General features: G+C 28.0%; 1 protein-coding gene across 1 annotated transcript; it reads right to left on the reverse strand.

The window, feature by feature from the left end:
- Positions 1-9,273: 9,273 nt before the first annotated feature.
- LOC105623262 (protein croquemort) lies at positions 9,274-16,586 on the reverse strand. Its single transcript, XM_012204661.1, has 9 exons — positions 16,516-16,586; positions 12,104-12,242; positions 11,871-12,022; positions 11,483-11,624; positions 11,186-11,389; positions 10,903-11,114; positions 10,248-10,542; positions 10,105-10,178; positions 9,274-9,541 (listed from the first exon to the last, which is right to left on the reverse strand). Exons 1-9 carry the CDS (start codon positions 16,584-16,586, stop codon positions 9,274-9,276), a joined length of 1,557 nt encoding a protein of 518 aa, XP_012060051.1.
- Positions 16,587-17,596: the final 1,010 nt, after the last annotated feature.

The raw sequence follows: 17,596 nt of genomic DNA on the forward strand, positions 1-17,596 counted from the left end.
ACGCACGCGCACACACCTCTCTCTCTCTCTCTCTCTCTCTCTCTCTCTCTCTCTCTCGTTGAAAGACGTAAATGCGAAAATGCGCAATGAAACTTTAACGTTACCTATGAAGGTACGGTCACATTTAGTCACTTCACAATGAACAGTCTTCCTTTCTCGGTTGGCTCGTAATAGTAATGGTCTTCCTTAAGTGAATATATGCATCCGCCATATCGCAAGATTATACGCTTATTTCCTACATATACGTTTTGAATCAAATATTTAGACAGATTTACACAGATTTACACACCTTATTCATATTTGTGGCGTCACTCCGAATTTTCAGTGTGGCAAAATATAGAGGTGAAACTGTCAGAAGCGTCTACAGTACTCGGGATTTTACGCTTACATAAAGCATAGGGTAACTTCGGCAAATACGCCGCGCTGGGATTTACGCCGTAAAAGTCAGAAAAAAAATAGAAGGAATGAAGTATAATTTTCCCACAACTACTCTGTTACATACTTTTATATTAGTATTGTGTTATAATTTCAGTTTCTTACTGTTAATATTAATGAAATTATTGTGAATTGAATGATTTTTGTCACTGTGTTAAATAGTGCCATATATCATAAATTATAATCTATATAAAATGATTACTGTAGGACGTGCAAAAGACTTATTATTATTGTTATTTCATGATACATGAGTGTAGAGGAATACTAAGTATGTTGTATAACAAAATATTAGTACTTGTATTTTTTGTTTGTTATCTTGAATATACCACCTGTTTGGGATATATGGCATTTTTAACAGGCGGGATTTATACCCAAAGCTTACAAAGTGCGCAGATTGAATTTAGTGCACTAAATACAATAAACGCATTACATGAAATATGTACCTCATGTCATAACGCTTGTAGTACATCTGGGAAGATTGTAATTATTTTTTTATTACTTCATATATATATTTGTCATTCTTATTTCTTAATAAAACTTTATAAACGCATTTTACAAATTATTGTCATCATCATTTTATGTTCTATTTATATGCATTATATGCATTTGTAAATGTTTTATGAGCCATATATACTCTCTCTCCCCCTATGAGTAGTCATATATCTTACCCCTATGGGATATACGGCAAAAATATAAAGGTTTAAAAAAGTTTATTTTTTAATACGAAATATTTCGGATTACTAATACGGATTACTAATATTTTTTCATAATAGTAGATAGTAAACAAAGTTTTTACTGATATAGTTCGTTTACTTTAAACATAGTAAATCATACTTAATAAAGTTTTTGATAGGTGCGGCGTATACCGGAGTTACCCTATTATGCGATAAGAGAATTTTTTTTCTCTCTATGTACGAATTATAATTTAATATTTAAATAGATTACTACAATTGGCTTCGGATCTGAGCATTTTTTCTTCTTTCGGCGTGATAATAAGATAAGACTAAAGAACATGTTGAAAATAATCCGAGTTTTATGTTTGCCAAACATTCCACGAAATTAAGTTCATTTTTCACTATAAACAAACGCATTTTCCGGGTTTCTTACTTTCCATCCAGCAAAGAAAATAGTCTGGACTTAATTTTCTTTTATGTTTCAATCTCTTTTAATATGAAGAATGCAAAGATTTTTATAGTAGCTTTTATGCTCTAGAAATATTTTTTATATTAAAATTTCTAATTTAAAAAATTTTGTCCTGATTTAAAATTTCTTTTAAAAATTATTTCTAAAATATACAAAGATAAAAATATATATAAATAAAAAATATTTATGATGAAAAAAAAAGATCTAATATTTATGATATTAATTAAATGAATTATCGCGCAGACTAAATATACATAACATATACTTAATTGCTTATTGTTTTTAATTAGGTGTGACACTTTTACTTGTACAAATACATACATATAAATTAAATGTGTGTTGTACATATTTATGTACAAACAAATTTCATAAAAATATTTGTTAATATTATACTACACATAGAAATAACAATTTTTCATTGAAATTTGGCCGACAAATTAAATTTTGATTTTATCATATGCTTCGAAAATAATGTTAACTTTTTTTAAAACCTAATTTACTTACATAACTCGAGCAACCATTAAAAATTACCGATAATACGCAAAATTATTACCTTCTAGTTACCGGAGAAGAAAAAATTGTCGACGACGATATTTATACGTAAAACTCCGTCAAGCAAAATATTGAAGATTACGTTTTTGCGATGCATAAAATTCGTGCGTGACTTCACAAAGTTTTCAAACCGCATCTCTCTGTATTCATTTCTTTTTCTTTAAGCACTCTTGCGAACCTGAGTGTGGGTCGATCCGCGCGAAAGTATTCCTTAGGGTTGTTACGATATTTGCTCGGACTCCGGTCTCCAGTCTCCGCAGGGAGGTGAAAACACCCCCGACGGAGCGGGTTACAGCGCCGATCTTCCGTGCGGAAGGATGCGAACGCGCCGGCAGACTCAGCGAAACTGAGGTGCGCTGTTTTAACGAGGCCGTGTGGTGTAGACGTCGGTCACGACGCCGCGCTTGCACTCTGCGAAAATTGCTCAATCTAGGGAGACGAAAATATTTCAATTGCTTGTACACCGACATCAACTATTTTTCTTCACTACAAAATTACAGAATCTAAATACGCAACGATCGATAAAAATATATGTAGATACATGTATGCTTCCTACGAATTTCAATCTCAATTTTACTGACAGATTTTTTTTTTTAATGAGTTTGACGAATTAATTTCTTTCTGAACAATAGTACTGACACCAGTGATTTTTTTAATTCTGGATTTGATTGGAAAAAAGAAATAGAAAGATTTTTTGTAAGATCACATCTTTGGAATAATTCCGAACTGTACTTTAATTGGTTACTTTGATATAATTTAAAAAATACAATGTAATATCGAAAATTCTTAGAATTGAGCAAATCTGTTGAGTAGATCTCCGAGAGAATATATTCCCGGGGAAAAAATGTTTCATATATAATTATATAAAAAATTGACATATTTTATGTGCAATTATATGTAATTATATGTAATTATATGTAATTACATGTATATAAAATATGTCCATTAATATAACTTTTTTTTCAGATTATTAAAGAGAAATATTCCTTTGGCTTCGTTATTGTGTTTAAAAGAGACATTATTGAATTGCATGCGCTTTTATTTTCTTCTTATTAAAGCTAAAATAACACTGCTGCGTACATTTTGGAAAATATGAAAAATATTAATGCTTTAATCAATTTTGCTCAGTATTTAGAAATTATTTTTATAAATTATGTTTCTATTAAAGAAGGGATTATTTATTGAATATTTAATCCAGATATTTTAAGGAACTATTTATTGAATATTCAGACCAAATTAATTATAAAAGAAGCTTTCGATACATTTAGTAATCTACTTAGTAATACGGACATTTGAAAAAGTGATTTCTTAATTGTTTTGACATAAAATATGGAAGAAACAGTCTAGAAAATTGTTTCCGTCGTATACGTACTTTCTCAACATTAACCTAAATTCGCTTTCTTGGAATACATACGCGTATTCAAATAGTATTTCGATTATCATCTACATATGTTACAAAGCCATTAATCATTTCTTTAATTAAATGTTTATAACTGTGATATATGATATCATAGTTCCTTGCGATTATTTATTCAATTTATTTCTAATATTAGAAATAGAAGATGATTCGTAACTATCGTATAAAATGTTAAAAGGATACCTTATTTTTGAGGCTAATGAAAAAAAGCTGTTAAGGATTATTGTTTTATAATATTTTATAATATTTTAAACTTTAGCATTAAAAATTGTGAGCTCGAGATTAAAAAAAAATCTTGCTAAAAAATAACTTCGTTTTTGAAAATAAGGAAATAAAATTTTTAATTCATTCAACATATTTTTGTTTCTAAAATAAATTCTAATCACTTATAATTCAGAAACTATTAATTATGCCTCGATATTTTGCAACTGTGTGTTGCAAAAGGATTTTTTCTCAAATTTGAAAATTAGGATTAAATGTTGTGTTTGATACCAATCGCCCTGTATATCTATATAAAAGATTATGTCTCGAGCCTTTGATGTATTATTTATGAATATTTTTTTTTAACAAATCACGAGACTTTTCATCGAGCTATTCATCGTTTCTCAATGTTTATTCAGAAGTTCATTCATCATCAACCATTGAACTGCCCCTGTCGCTGTTATCTTATCGTTTGACGATTTATCGCAAGCTAGACTTTCAATAGTCCCACCTTTGCGCAATTTAATACTTCTTCGTTAACATTAATTAATTTTATTCCTGAGGGGCCAGGAACGGTTATGGCAGAATATGTTCGAGCAAGATTGCGCAAACCACCATGACAAGTTCTCAAATCCGCAAGATACTTTTGATTAATAGGATTTTGCATGGTGATTATGAATTTCTATATTGCAATGAAAAATTATCGCTGTAACTTTGAAAGTGCGAAGCACTAATCGACGCTATTTAAGATAATGTGCTTTTTTTTACTTATTTGTTATTTATATTCAAGTTACGTTAAAAATATGGTAGTGGAGTTTGTTATCTTTGATAATGACTTTTTATTAGAATTGGCAAAGACTAATGTTTTCTTTTTAATAAAACATTTTGTTTTTCTTTAAATTGGTTTTTATGCTTTAAACAGTATTATTTTTAAAAAAACATTTAAAATATGTTAAAAACATCGATTACATTTGTTTTAAACTATTTAAAACATGTTTTTTTTACGCTGCTTTTTTCTATGCGAATTTTACATAAATATTCATACAATTAAATACATTTATAACGTGTATACGTTTGAATTAAATATATCACAAAAAAAATTGCCTCTAAAAAAATATGTCTCTATTTTTATTTTAATTTTAATTTCGCTGATATGAGCCTACACTCGACAATTAATTAAATCTATGGAATGTCCAAGAAAAGGAGAAGTACATAAATCTTTTTTTGGAGAACTAGAATTAAATTTTTCCGCGCATAAAAATATTATTCATGCATTCATAGTATAATATTATTTCTGAAGATGTGTCTTTAGTGGCAACGAGAGGACAACTGCAATATATCAACGCGAGTTGAATCCTCCAAAAAAAAGAAAATAGAATAGGTTGGAAAAACCAACGGAATACAGATAAGTTCGGTCGAGTGCATGTTCTTTTTATCATTTCTTTTTAATCCTTTGAGATAATTTTTTTCTTGGTTTCTATTTTGTGAAATACTGCCTCTGAATGCACTTAACAAACGGAAGAGATAATACTGTCACGTCAAGCTTGCAGCACCGTCAACTCTGTACTTTACGGTCCTCTTCAACATGACCTATATATTTCTGGCCATGAAAACGTGACCATAAAGAGTGGAAAAGTAAATAGTTTATTTCACCGAAGTATATTCTAATATGTCCGATAATACCTTGTCAATATGAATATATCTGTCAATATACCTAATTATGAAATACAATATTACAGATTATAATTATTAAGGAATTTATTTACTATTTAATATTTAATAATACAACAAATTGAAATATAATCTTGAGGGAAGTTATTTCCGAATGTGATAGAAAGCTGATTTATTTGGATTGATGCGTAAACAGAAATTAAACGATGAAGATAAGAAAGTAAATACTTCCGTTTCACTTAAATGAAAGGTGATGCCAGTCATTCTGAATCAATGCGGAATAAACACCAAAAAGAAGCACTGGATAAAATAACAAAAGCTAAATGCATTGTTTCGTAATAAAAGCAGTTCAGTTTTTTGGTTATTATAATCAATCATAATCAGAACTGTCATTCGTTTTTTAAACACGGTATTATATTTTAACAATAATGTATTATAACGGAAACGTATAATATATTACACAGCGTAATAAAATAATCCAAAATGCTTTTATGATAGGCACAAGACACGAAAATACGATTATGCTATTTAACATTAAATCATATTAATGCGATTTTTTTAAAGATACTTTGAATGAAGATATCTAGGGATTAAATTAATTCGATAATCGTGGTTCCATTCTAATTACCGAGGAATGCATTGATTATTTAGTAGCATAAATTGAAATGTCAAGAGTGAAATTATAAATTTTTGCTACTTCAGAATATATGAAAAAATAACAAAGACGACATTTTTTATACAGAATGTACAGAATAACAAGACATTAGGTACTTACTATGTATTAGCATTTATGAGAAAAATATAAAGAAATGAGGAAGGTAATAAGATCCGGCAAATATAATAAAAAATGCAAAAAATTATATATAAGAAATAAAAGATCAAGGATACTTAAAAAAAACTAAACATGATATCTATATTTAATTATAATTGCAATTTTGAAAATGAAAAATTAATAAGCGATCGTAAAATACCGTTCGATAATATCTCAAAAAAATGTACCTTTTTGCCATATTATTATGAATCGTTTCGCGCTCATTAAAGATGCATTAATAGGAAGGCACTGAAAAATACGCGTTGTATAAAAATTCTCTGGGTGAAAACGGATAAAAAAAGTCGACAAATTAATTTCTATAGAGTAATGCCTGGATTTCATTTGAATAACAGCTTACATTTGGGTTACTAAATTTCTCGATGAATCCACAAATAAAAAAAATCACTCGAACGTAACATAATGTACAACGCTCTGTGTGTCTAATCAATAGTCTCGTTGTAGATAATACGATTTGATAATACGATAAAAATATTCACGCAACACGAGCAAGAAAGCGTATGCTTTCACTATAATTTCATAGTTTCGAGCTCATTTTAATTAGAGTTCGTTTTAGTTTCGAGCTCATTTTTATATTCAATATAAAATAAAATATATTTATGATAATATTTATATTGCTATATTCTACAAATGAATGTATGATATGGCATGTATGTATGACATGTATTTCAGGGATGTTTCACTATCAGTTGATAATATCGAATAATATCGAACTTTGAGCTATTTAACTTCGCTGTATATGAAAATTAATAGAGTGGGAGTAAAATGCCAGCTTTTATTAGCTAAAGAAGTTTTAACGTAAGTGTTTTTGTTTCGTAACAAAAGAGCTTAAATCCAAGGAAATCACATTACAAAAATAATGCAATTACCATATATGCAAAGGAGTAGAATGAACGACAAATACACTTTAATAAGATAAAAGTTTTATAATTTTTTACACGTATATATTTTCTCCATTGTATATCACAGATATTTAGGCTAAACATTCGATCATGTGAAACTACAGTATATTTTGTTGAAGCTGTTATCTGAAGCTGCAAAAATCAATATAAAATTATACAAGTACAACATATTGATCCAGAGTTTATATGACAAATTGCTTTCTTTGAATTTTTCATATGAATAGATCTTTTGATAATTTCACATAATACGATATTTATCATTTCATTGCTTCTCAATGTAATTTTTAAAGCTTCGATAACCAACTACAATATTTAATTTACCGCAATTAAATCGTGTTTATATTCGTACTCAACGCAAAATAATAACAAAAATAATTTATAAAAATATCGAAATTGTTATTATTAATAAAATCGTACTGTATAATAAATTTCGCGCGTAAATTATTGTTTAATCTTTCAACTAATGCCGTACTTATTGCATTGCAAATTATGGATTCGAGTATTTTTTATTGTACAATTAATTATTGTTTGTATTTCGCTATATAAACTGTGATTATTCAATAAACAGAGACTAATTATATTCACTGATTATTGAGAAAATAAACCATAACGTTTATCATTCACTATGACTTTAAATATTTTACAACGTTTCCTCTTGTCAACAGAGAAAATATCGTTGATTTGGAAGAAAATTATCGGAATTTGAAGATTATTAGTTTTGAAAATTTAATACGACATAATTGCGTGAAACTAATTTTTTCAATTTTATTTTTCATTCGCATAATTATTAGATTCCATCATTTTCCTGAATTGATGAAGTGCGTTCGTTACACACAATAGAATATTTTTGCCGAAATTTAATAAATTTATATTACAATGATATTCTTCCAAATTTCATTTTTCTTTCTGTTGAAATATATTGTTTCTGTGCTTTACACTTATACATACATTGCTATCATGAAAAAATCTAGTTTTATTCGCAATTTTTCACTGACAAATAGAAGATATAATTAAAAATAACAAAATTAAAAAATACTCTTTCGATTATTCTGAAATATATTTCAAAACTCGCGTAATGGATTCGTCTGACATAAGTATTAACAGAGAACGTTTGAGAATGGTAATTGTTAGCTCACCATAAGTAGAAAATTTACTAGTCAAAATAGTTTATCTTACATATGTCACAGATGACAAATGTCTAAAAATTGTTCTATGAAATAACTAGACTCTATAGAGAATATAACTATAATAATATTTAGTATCTATATAACATCTAATATTAAAATAATAATTTATATACATATTGCTGTAAATATATTCATACTCTATGAAGTACCAGTAATATTAGATTTCCTTTAAATGCGTTTTCACATATACCAAATCGAAAAGAAGTTTAACACATATGTGAAGATTGTTCTACCGCAGATTTTTATATCGGTAATATAAAAGTAACTCATTTTCATTTCATATCTTGACAAATGTAGAAATAAATTTTTAACATTTACATCTTATTTTAAATTATATCAATTTAAATTATACTTGTTAAGAGTTACTAGGTTGAAAATCTATAACTATAATATAACTATAGATATACTAACAGATAAAGTAGGCACTTTCATATCCTTGCAGTACATTAATTATTTTTTTTGATGTCAAATTTATAAGACGTTGATACAGTCTTATCTCTGCGTGCTCTATAATTATATATATATATATATATATATATATATATATATATATATATATATATATATCGAAATTAAAGAAGGAAGCTTGAATACATGAAGGAAGTAAAAGAAATAAAAACTCTTAACACTATCCATGGCACATAAAAGAGCACGATCAATACAAGTCTGGCGCCAATAGAAATGTTATTTTTATTAATATAATTTTTGATAGCAACGTAAAGTCATGCAATATTTTTATCGACATAAATTCCACATTGCATAGAAAATTGTCGATCCACATAAATTTCGTTGCGTTGATATAGCTCGCAAATTAGTGATGAAAAACATAAATAGAACTTCTAATGTTTAGTTATGACTATACAATAAGTAATGCGAAATAAATTTAAATCTCGCGGTCCGACTTGTAACAATCATACCCACAAAAAGAAATAATTACTACATTTCGTCTCGTGTTCTAACATCGCCATCGTATTTAGATATCAATACTTGACCTTCCTCTCCTCGCCACCTCTGTCGTATATAAATGAAAATTCCGATGAAGAATATTAGAACACCGATTCCTGCGATTCCAAAAAAGGTTACAGAACCTAATGATGGAAGAATTAAAAGTAGTTCAACGTTGCCTGAGTATTCGGCAGTTAGATTAGCCTCTTGAGTAAACCACAGCATTGGGATGTAAGTCTTCTGTATATTCTCAAATATGCTGAAATATCGAAAATTAATTGAACAAAATGTTTTCTTGTCTGTTATCAAATTAAAAAAATTATATATAGCGCATTGAAATAATCCTTAACACATTTAGGGTTATCCGGAAAGTAAGGTTACAAGATATTTTTAAAATACAAACATGCATATATTTTAATGAAACTGACAGGGATTATAGTATATGTTTTATTATTTTTCCACATAATCACTATTTACTTCAATACGTTTTGTTAACCGTGGGACGAGTTTTTTATTCCTGTTTGTATTTAAAAAAAATCTTATAATCTTAATTTTCCGAATAACCCTCGTATATATTACATTTTTTTTTAAAGTTTAAACTTTTTTAATTACTCAGTTTAGTTTCTATATGAAGTATTAATGGAAATCGATATTTTAAATAGAACACTTCGACACTTTGCTATTTTATTAAATAAAATTATTTTGTTAGCCCAAGAATTTCCTTTTTTTTTATTTTCATAATCTTCTAAACAATTTCTTTTTTCTTCTTATGAAGTTTTTATTTTGTTTATGCTTTATCTGCTATGCTCATCTGTTACTTACCTCATATCAGCCACTGGTTCCAGCAATAAGTTTAACTGCAGTTGCGCCTTAACCATAAGTGGGACACCTGAAGTCTTTAAAATTTCTTTCGTATAATATTCATTGCATATTTTCTGTTTGTAGCATTTATGAAAGATACTTACTGGTTCCAGAACAATCACCAATTCGTGTTTTTGTTTATCTGGTGACATTCCTGTTATGTTCTCTGTATAACTTGGATCGGCTAGATAAAAGTGTGGCATACTAACAAAAGCTGGCGCTCCAAATTTACAAGATGAAATATTTAATGTTCCGCTGGGTCCACAATTTCCATTGGGACAAAAACATCGTCTCGAAGGTACAGATTCACCATTATCAAGCATATCTTTCGTTCCAATATACTTATTTCCTGTTATACCTTCAAGTTTCATTGTTTCTATGAATTGCAAATCCACATACCTAAATAATAAGTAAATTTTAATGCATTACTTTCCCATTCGAGATTGATTTTGGAAGAATTAAAATTAACTTTGTGTCAATTTATATATTTTATATATATATATATATATATATATATATATATATATATATATATATAATAATAAAATTAATATATATATATGTTCCAATTTGTTCATGATTTAATGCTACATCTTAAAAAAAACAAGCCGAAGATACATTTTCCATATAAAACTAATAGTGGGAGTTAACAGCAAATGAATGGATTAATATTTAAATCGAAGCTTCATTTATTGTAATAATATAATTAAGTTAAATTTTCATATTAACTTAAATTATAATGTTTTTATAATCACTCACGTGCAAATATCAGGAACAAATACAGATATCGTATCATTGTTCGCTAAAGGTGGCCAAAAATCTCCCAATGTTCCATGTATCATATTACAAGAACCCGTATAATCATTTGTTTGGTTACTATAATTCCATTCTTTTATCATTCCCATGCCATACAAATTATTTGCTCCAGTTAACATATTGAATACGCCGTCGTAAGTAGCCGAGCCGTTTCTCTATGAAAAAAAAGAAATAATTTTTATGTTTGAGATCATTGCTTGATGCACGTTTGATTCGTTGTACTCACCGCATAGAACCATGCAAATTTAGAATAAGGTAAATCGGTCACATTCATCTTTTGCACAAGTTCCAACAATGTGTCGTTGAATCCTTCAAACATCAATGTCTTCACGCTTTTAGTTAATATTAGCTTCTCTCCTAAACGTATCATAACTCTATTGACTATCTTGCGTATAAACATAGGCTTACCTTTCACCGCAGTTGCAATCGTCTAAAATTAGATAAACAATATAATAATTAATATAACAACTGAATATTCAATGTAAAAAAGTGTGCAATTGATTGTCAAATAATTTCGCCTTACCACAACTATCGGATTTATGTTTGTAACTTGATCGGTTAACTTTCCATTCGACATAGATTGCTCAAAAAACCAAACTTTCTTCCTTTGAAACGTGACGGTTCCATTTTCATTCCATACTCGGTTTACTTTGTAATCGATTTCTCTGCAAAAAAGATACGTAAAAATCTGATATAACATCATGATTTTTATGCCCATTTCCATCAATGTAAATTAACTTTAATCTCGGTTCAACTTATTCTTTGTCTTTTTCTAATTTTTAGAACTTGAATTAACCTCAGAACTTTAAAACTTTTTCTAATTTTTAGAACTTAAGTTGAACCGAGAAAGTTAATCTACATTGGCGGAAACGGACATTAGAGTAATAGAACTTTTATGAAAATAATGTTACCGAAAAACATAAGGTCCCATTTCCTGAAAATGTGGTTTTACACCTAACTCATGTGGATTAGTCCAATTGAACATGTAGAATTTCAGGTACATTGGAATAGGAGTTTCCACCCACATATTGAAATTGAAAGATGTTTGCGTTAACGTCATTAGCTGCATAGAAATGCATATATATTACACATAATCTTTAACATAAATATATTGATGTAAAGTTTTTCTACTCCTTGAATGTACCTTTGTAAATAGCAATTCGTACAGCAAAGTAGCCCAAAGTGATCCTGTGATGATGCCAAGAGTCATGATTATTAAACCGACGATTGAGATTATTATAACTTTTTTATAGGATCGCGCCATTTTTACGGGAACTACAGGTCTGAAAGCAATAAACAAACGTTAATCATCATTTCTCTTTTAACTTTTACTATGATATGAGAATTTTCATTCGCCATACTTGAATCAATTATTATAGCATTTCTTAATTATATAATTAGAAAATTAAAGTCGTTTAGAATACGCAGAAATTCCATTTAGCATCACAAAATGATGTTAAACAATGCAAAATAGATAAAATTCAGAACTTTAGAATAATATACTTAAAATACAATCAAAAATGTTATGAACCTACTTTCTAAATTCTTTGGAGTGGAATCTCTAAAGAGTGAAAATTGAACATTTTGAAAAAGAGTGGCTTAATTTTCAATTTTTAAGAACGAGCTTCACTCCAAAAGTTTTAGAGAGTAAAAAAAAAAGAGGCATTCTCTTTTTTATGTTGGGAAACTCAGTTTTGATTATAAGAAATCTATTAGAAACCAGGCAAGAGTTTTGCTACAAAAATATTTTGATTAGAATTGGAGTAAAATGACACATATTTGAAATATAAACACAGATTACGATATATTAGAAATATTTTTTTTATAAATATAAGTGAAAAAAGTTGCAATTCTCTCAGTTGCGACATCGCTGATTACTACATATCTCCAAACTCAAGCAAATTCTTTCCCACAGAAATTATTTTAAGAGTGAGTTTTCTATAAGCTCAAAAGCTGTGACTTTTGATAAACAAGCTTTTGATAACAAAGATTATTTATAGATTTTATTTTAATTAATTAGAAACAACACAAAAAACTTACATTAAAAAATTCTTACAAATAATAAAATGGACACTGTTACACAATCGAAATAAGTAATGTAGTGTAATTATTGGTTACGTATTCACGGAACAACAAATGTGTTGTGTATGATAGTAAATATTATGTTAGAGGTACACAATGTACCGGGTGATCATACATAAAGTGAGCGTCTCTGAGAGTTAAACGGTTGCACATAGCAATAACAAAAATTAATTAATAAACTGGTGAAAATCAACGCTCTATTCATTACGTTTTAATTAAAATCAGATGACCATTCCTGAGAAACGCATAGCTCTCACATCAGCCCTCGCGTGAGAATCAGTTAAAAGATCTCTGAGATACTTCGTGAACACTGTGTATATGTTACATGTCAGTCGGAATGTCAGAGTTGAACGTAAACAAACGATTTCAACAACTCGTTCGACATCACAAGAAAAACAGCATTTGCGAAAATATTAAGTTATAACATTATGCAAATGCGATATATGTATTTAGTGTATATTAACCTATCTTACCGTTATTTATCTCGGTAAGAATCGAGAACGAACGAGAGACAAAAGGGCGAATTGTCTCGCGTTAAAGGGCCTGCAGCGACGCACCTCGATCACGGAAGATCGCAATTTTTTCACAGTCTCGCATGAAAATTTCATAATATATCATCGGGGAAGACGTACGCGAGTCTCTCAATGAGTCTTTCTTTTTTCTCTACTACACGTAATACACCATAGTACAGAGTACGATACACTTTCTACACTCGATACAGTCGATATTCTAGTCTGTGTATAAAAAGCAGCATTGCAGTATATATCTATAGATTATTGTCCCTATTAATGTGCCCCTTTTTAGCCAATTTGCTTATTATTGAATTAATTATTAAATATTGTAGCTTTTATCTGCTTGCTATCAATATCGGGTTTTCAACTACTTCTTTTTTTTACAATATTTCTTTAATCTAAAAAATATTAATACTTTATAATGCTTTTGACAAAAATAAAAAGCATGTTTTTGTTTCTATTAATAAGTCCTCTAAGCGACTATGGCCTTATTAAATATGTCCCCAATGTGTTTGTGTGTCTATCCACATTTAACTCATTTTAACATACAGTTACTAAAACAGGTAATTTAAGCTAATTATTTATGTTAATATTACATAAATCATTATTTCAATTATATTTATTTCAAAGTACACTTATAACACAACGTTCTCAGCTCCAATACAGGGCACATTAATAGGGACAAGCTTAAAATCTTGCGGTATGTATTCACATAAATTCCTCATATCTTTCGAAAAATATTTAAAATATTTTAATATTCAAAAAATAAAATATTATCTTTCTATCGTATGCATTGATAATTTAACTTAACAAAAAAAATTTTTTTTCTTATTTATTTGTGCTAGTTTTCTTTATGACTTATTGAAATACAAAAGCACACTCAATTTGTGCCTCTGCTGAAAAGTTCCCATGAATTGTTTTATTTTTGCGTAAAATTTGGGCACAATTTTCATTGGTTTAAAAGTTGTTTAATTTTTTTCATTGTCTTGATTTTTATGTAAAATCGTTTTTGTAGTACCTACTCATTTGCAAATTTAATGAACAAGTAATATTACATCACTTGCATAAGGGCTTTTTGAGTTTGTTTCACAGATGCTACGCTATGCTACGTGAGATGATAATTAAATACTTTCTATTTATAATAATGTACAAGTCGACACAAATATCGTTAACTTTCTTTGCATTCTAATAACAAAGACAGAACGATACTTATGTTACTAATGAATAAAAAGCACTCATTAATATCCCAGCAAACGGAAATGAGTTGAAATGAATTGAAATGGATTCAGATTTTCAGAAATATTGATTCACGAATGTTAAAATGAACGCTTTTCAATCCTGAATGCATTTTTATTCATTTATAGGAATTGCATGGAGCATATCTCTATGTCTTTTAATCTAAAAATAATATTAATTTTTTCTGTGCATTGTGAATATTGTTCAATTCAAAATTTTGCATAGGAAATGCAGTTTTTCAATCCAATTGCATCCAATTGAATCCAATTAAATCCAAAAAAAAGTATTCGCTACTTAAAAAATACGCATTCAGAAAAATTTCAATCCATTTTAGTCTATTCTCATTTGCTGGGGTAGCCAAAACATTTTTAATGTTATTAAATGTCGAGTATGGGAATAAATAATACAGAGATGAAGATAATGAAAGTACTTGATAGAGCAAGTCTAAAAATGTATGAAAATCAAAAGCAAAATAATGGAAGAAGCTACATTCAAATCATAGGTAAAATATTTATATCGATATCACTGCATTAATATTAATTTAAAATTTTCCTATTATGAAAAGTCCTAAGTTTCCTAATATGAAAAGTTCTAACGTTCTAAAAAATAAAAAAATTTTTCATTTGTTAATATATGTATAGATTGAAATTTATGTATTTGTTACATATATTTATTACATATATTTTTTATTTTATAAAAATATATTTTATAAAATATATATTTTATATATATTTTACATTTTATAATTAAAAAACATTTTATAATTAAAAAAAAATGTATATATATTATTATATTTTAAATTTCAATATCGTAAATTCTTTATTTCACATCTACTCTTCATTAGTTTTCCGATTCGCCTTTCCATTAAAATGCTTTTTATAAGAATTTTGTCTTTATATAATAGTAGTATTGAACATTATATTGCACTCTACAAAATATTTTTAAGCGAAAATTGAATGAACAATGCAATGACTAATAACTGGCACGCTCTATTTATTTTGAACGTTATTTTAAACGGCCATTATTCGTTAATTATTACGAGAGATTTGAAATGAAGGTTACAAAACACGCACCGATTTAAAATAAACTTATCTACTATCATTCTAATGATAGTTGGAAGTCCTCGAGGACATTAGATATATCTGTAAAGTCATATTTTCCTGAATACATTTTTTAGTTTTGGATTTCTGTCGGAATATTCTTGACATTCCAATTTTTTATTCTGCTATTTTGCCGGAAGTTTTCACAGCACACTATGTTTTATGATTTCTCTGAAGTAATTATAATTAACTTCCTCGTTTCCCATGTCCCATATATATATATGTAACGAATAAATTTTTTTTATGCTTCATTTCATACTATTTATTCATATTATTTCTACTAGAAGCAAAATTGTAAAGAAAAAGTAAAAAAAGTAAAAGAAGAGATCGAGACAATAATGAAAAAGTTAAATAATTAGAGGAAGTTAAAAGAAATATCTCATTAGAAAAAAAATTTAAAAATCTCATTAGATATCCTTTTAATTAAAAAAATGTTATCGAAAAAAAATTATATCCTGGATATATTTATTTATAATATGTATAATTTATGATGATTCTTCGTTCGAGAAGATTTTAGAAAATTTAATCAAAGAATCAATAGATAATTATAAAAATATTCATTGATTTTTATTATCAAGATTTATATTGGCTCCGATTATACTAACTTGAAGAATCTAAATTCTTACCGTGCTGATGTTTGCGTAGAGGTTGCATTTCTGCACGCTATAGGTTTTTGTGATTCGAAAAAATCAACCATTTCTCTCTCAAATATCTCGCATCCGAGGAAAAAGTAAATAACAGCAAGTCGCTTTTGTCGATTTCTTCACCGAGAAATTAGTTTCAAGTACAACCGGGCGTCCTCGAATTACTCCGCTTACTTTCACATTAATAGTCACAACGAACAGAATGGAAATCTGCCACTTACAGAAATCAAATCCCTAAAATGTTGTTTCTATATGTTTTTCCCCATCGCTTATTCGTGTGTCAGAATTAATAACTGTTGGGTTCAAAGTCTAGTCACTGATTGAAAATATCAATCATGATGACAAATGAGACAAATGATGTCAACAATATTATTATAAGATTTCAAATGCTTTTTTCTGATAAAATTGAATATCGTTAATAAGCGAAAGGTTGCTTCACTTTTATCAAGTTAAGATAAGATCCTCTTCGAAGTAGACACAAGATATTTCTTTGATTTCATCTATAAAATGATGAAATTTTATTTCATGATAACTCGTGTTTATGTAATCTATATCGAGATCAACATTTTCCGAACTTCTTTCTGAATTAAAAGCAATAATCGGCAATTAATAATCTTATATATTATTGAATTAAAAACAAATAAAAAACGCACGATTCTGAACGAAATTGATTATAATAAAGTATGATCCCAAGAAGATCGTTAATTAATTCTCGACTATAGCAAAAATCATTTGAACTTGAAGCGAAAAATTTTAGATAGTTATACAATCTGTACTGAAATTTTCTAAATTATAGGTAAAAAATCTTTGAAACTATTCAATCGTCATAAGGAGCAAGTTGATTTTGTACTTTAACGTTTTAAAACTTAGGTATAATTTTCATAGTTTTATATATATAATTGAGGATCAAAAACCACGAAAAAAGCTTCGAGCAACTCCAAAGTTTGTATGTGATTTTTTTTCACATTTCATACATTGAAAAAAAATTAAATTTTAATAAATATTTGAATAGTTCTAAGTAAATATTTACTAAATGTAAATATTTATTTGATATTAAAACCAT

Source organism: Atta cephalotes (assembly GCF_000143395.1).
Source record: "Atta cephalotes unplaced genomic scaffold scaffold00055, whole genome shotgun sequence".
Taxonomy (NCBI): Eukaryota; Metazoa; Arthropoda; class Insecta; order Hymenoptera; family Formicidae; genus Atta; species Atta cephalotes.

What these genes read in the sequence shown, in the direction of transcription:
- LOC105623262 (XM_012204661.1), bottom strand. Translation starts at nt 16,586, where the DNA reads ATGGTTGATTTTTTCGAATCACAAAAACCTATAGCGTGCAGAAATGCA. An exon ending in ACATAAATCCGATAGTTGTG is followed by an intron (nt 11,390 to 11,482) that starts GTAAGGCGAAAT and finishes ATCTAATTTTAG; the next exon opens with ACGATTGCAACTGCGGTGAA. An exon ending in AATTTGCATGGTTCTATGCG is followed by an intron (nt 11,115 to 11,185) that starts GTGAGTACAACG and finishes TTTTTTTCATAG; the next exon opens with AGAAACGGCTCGGCTACTTA.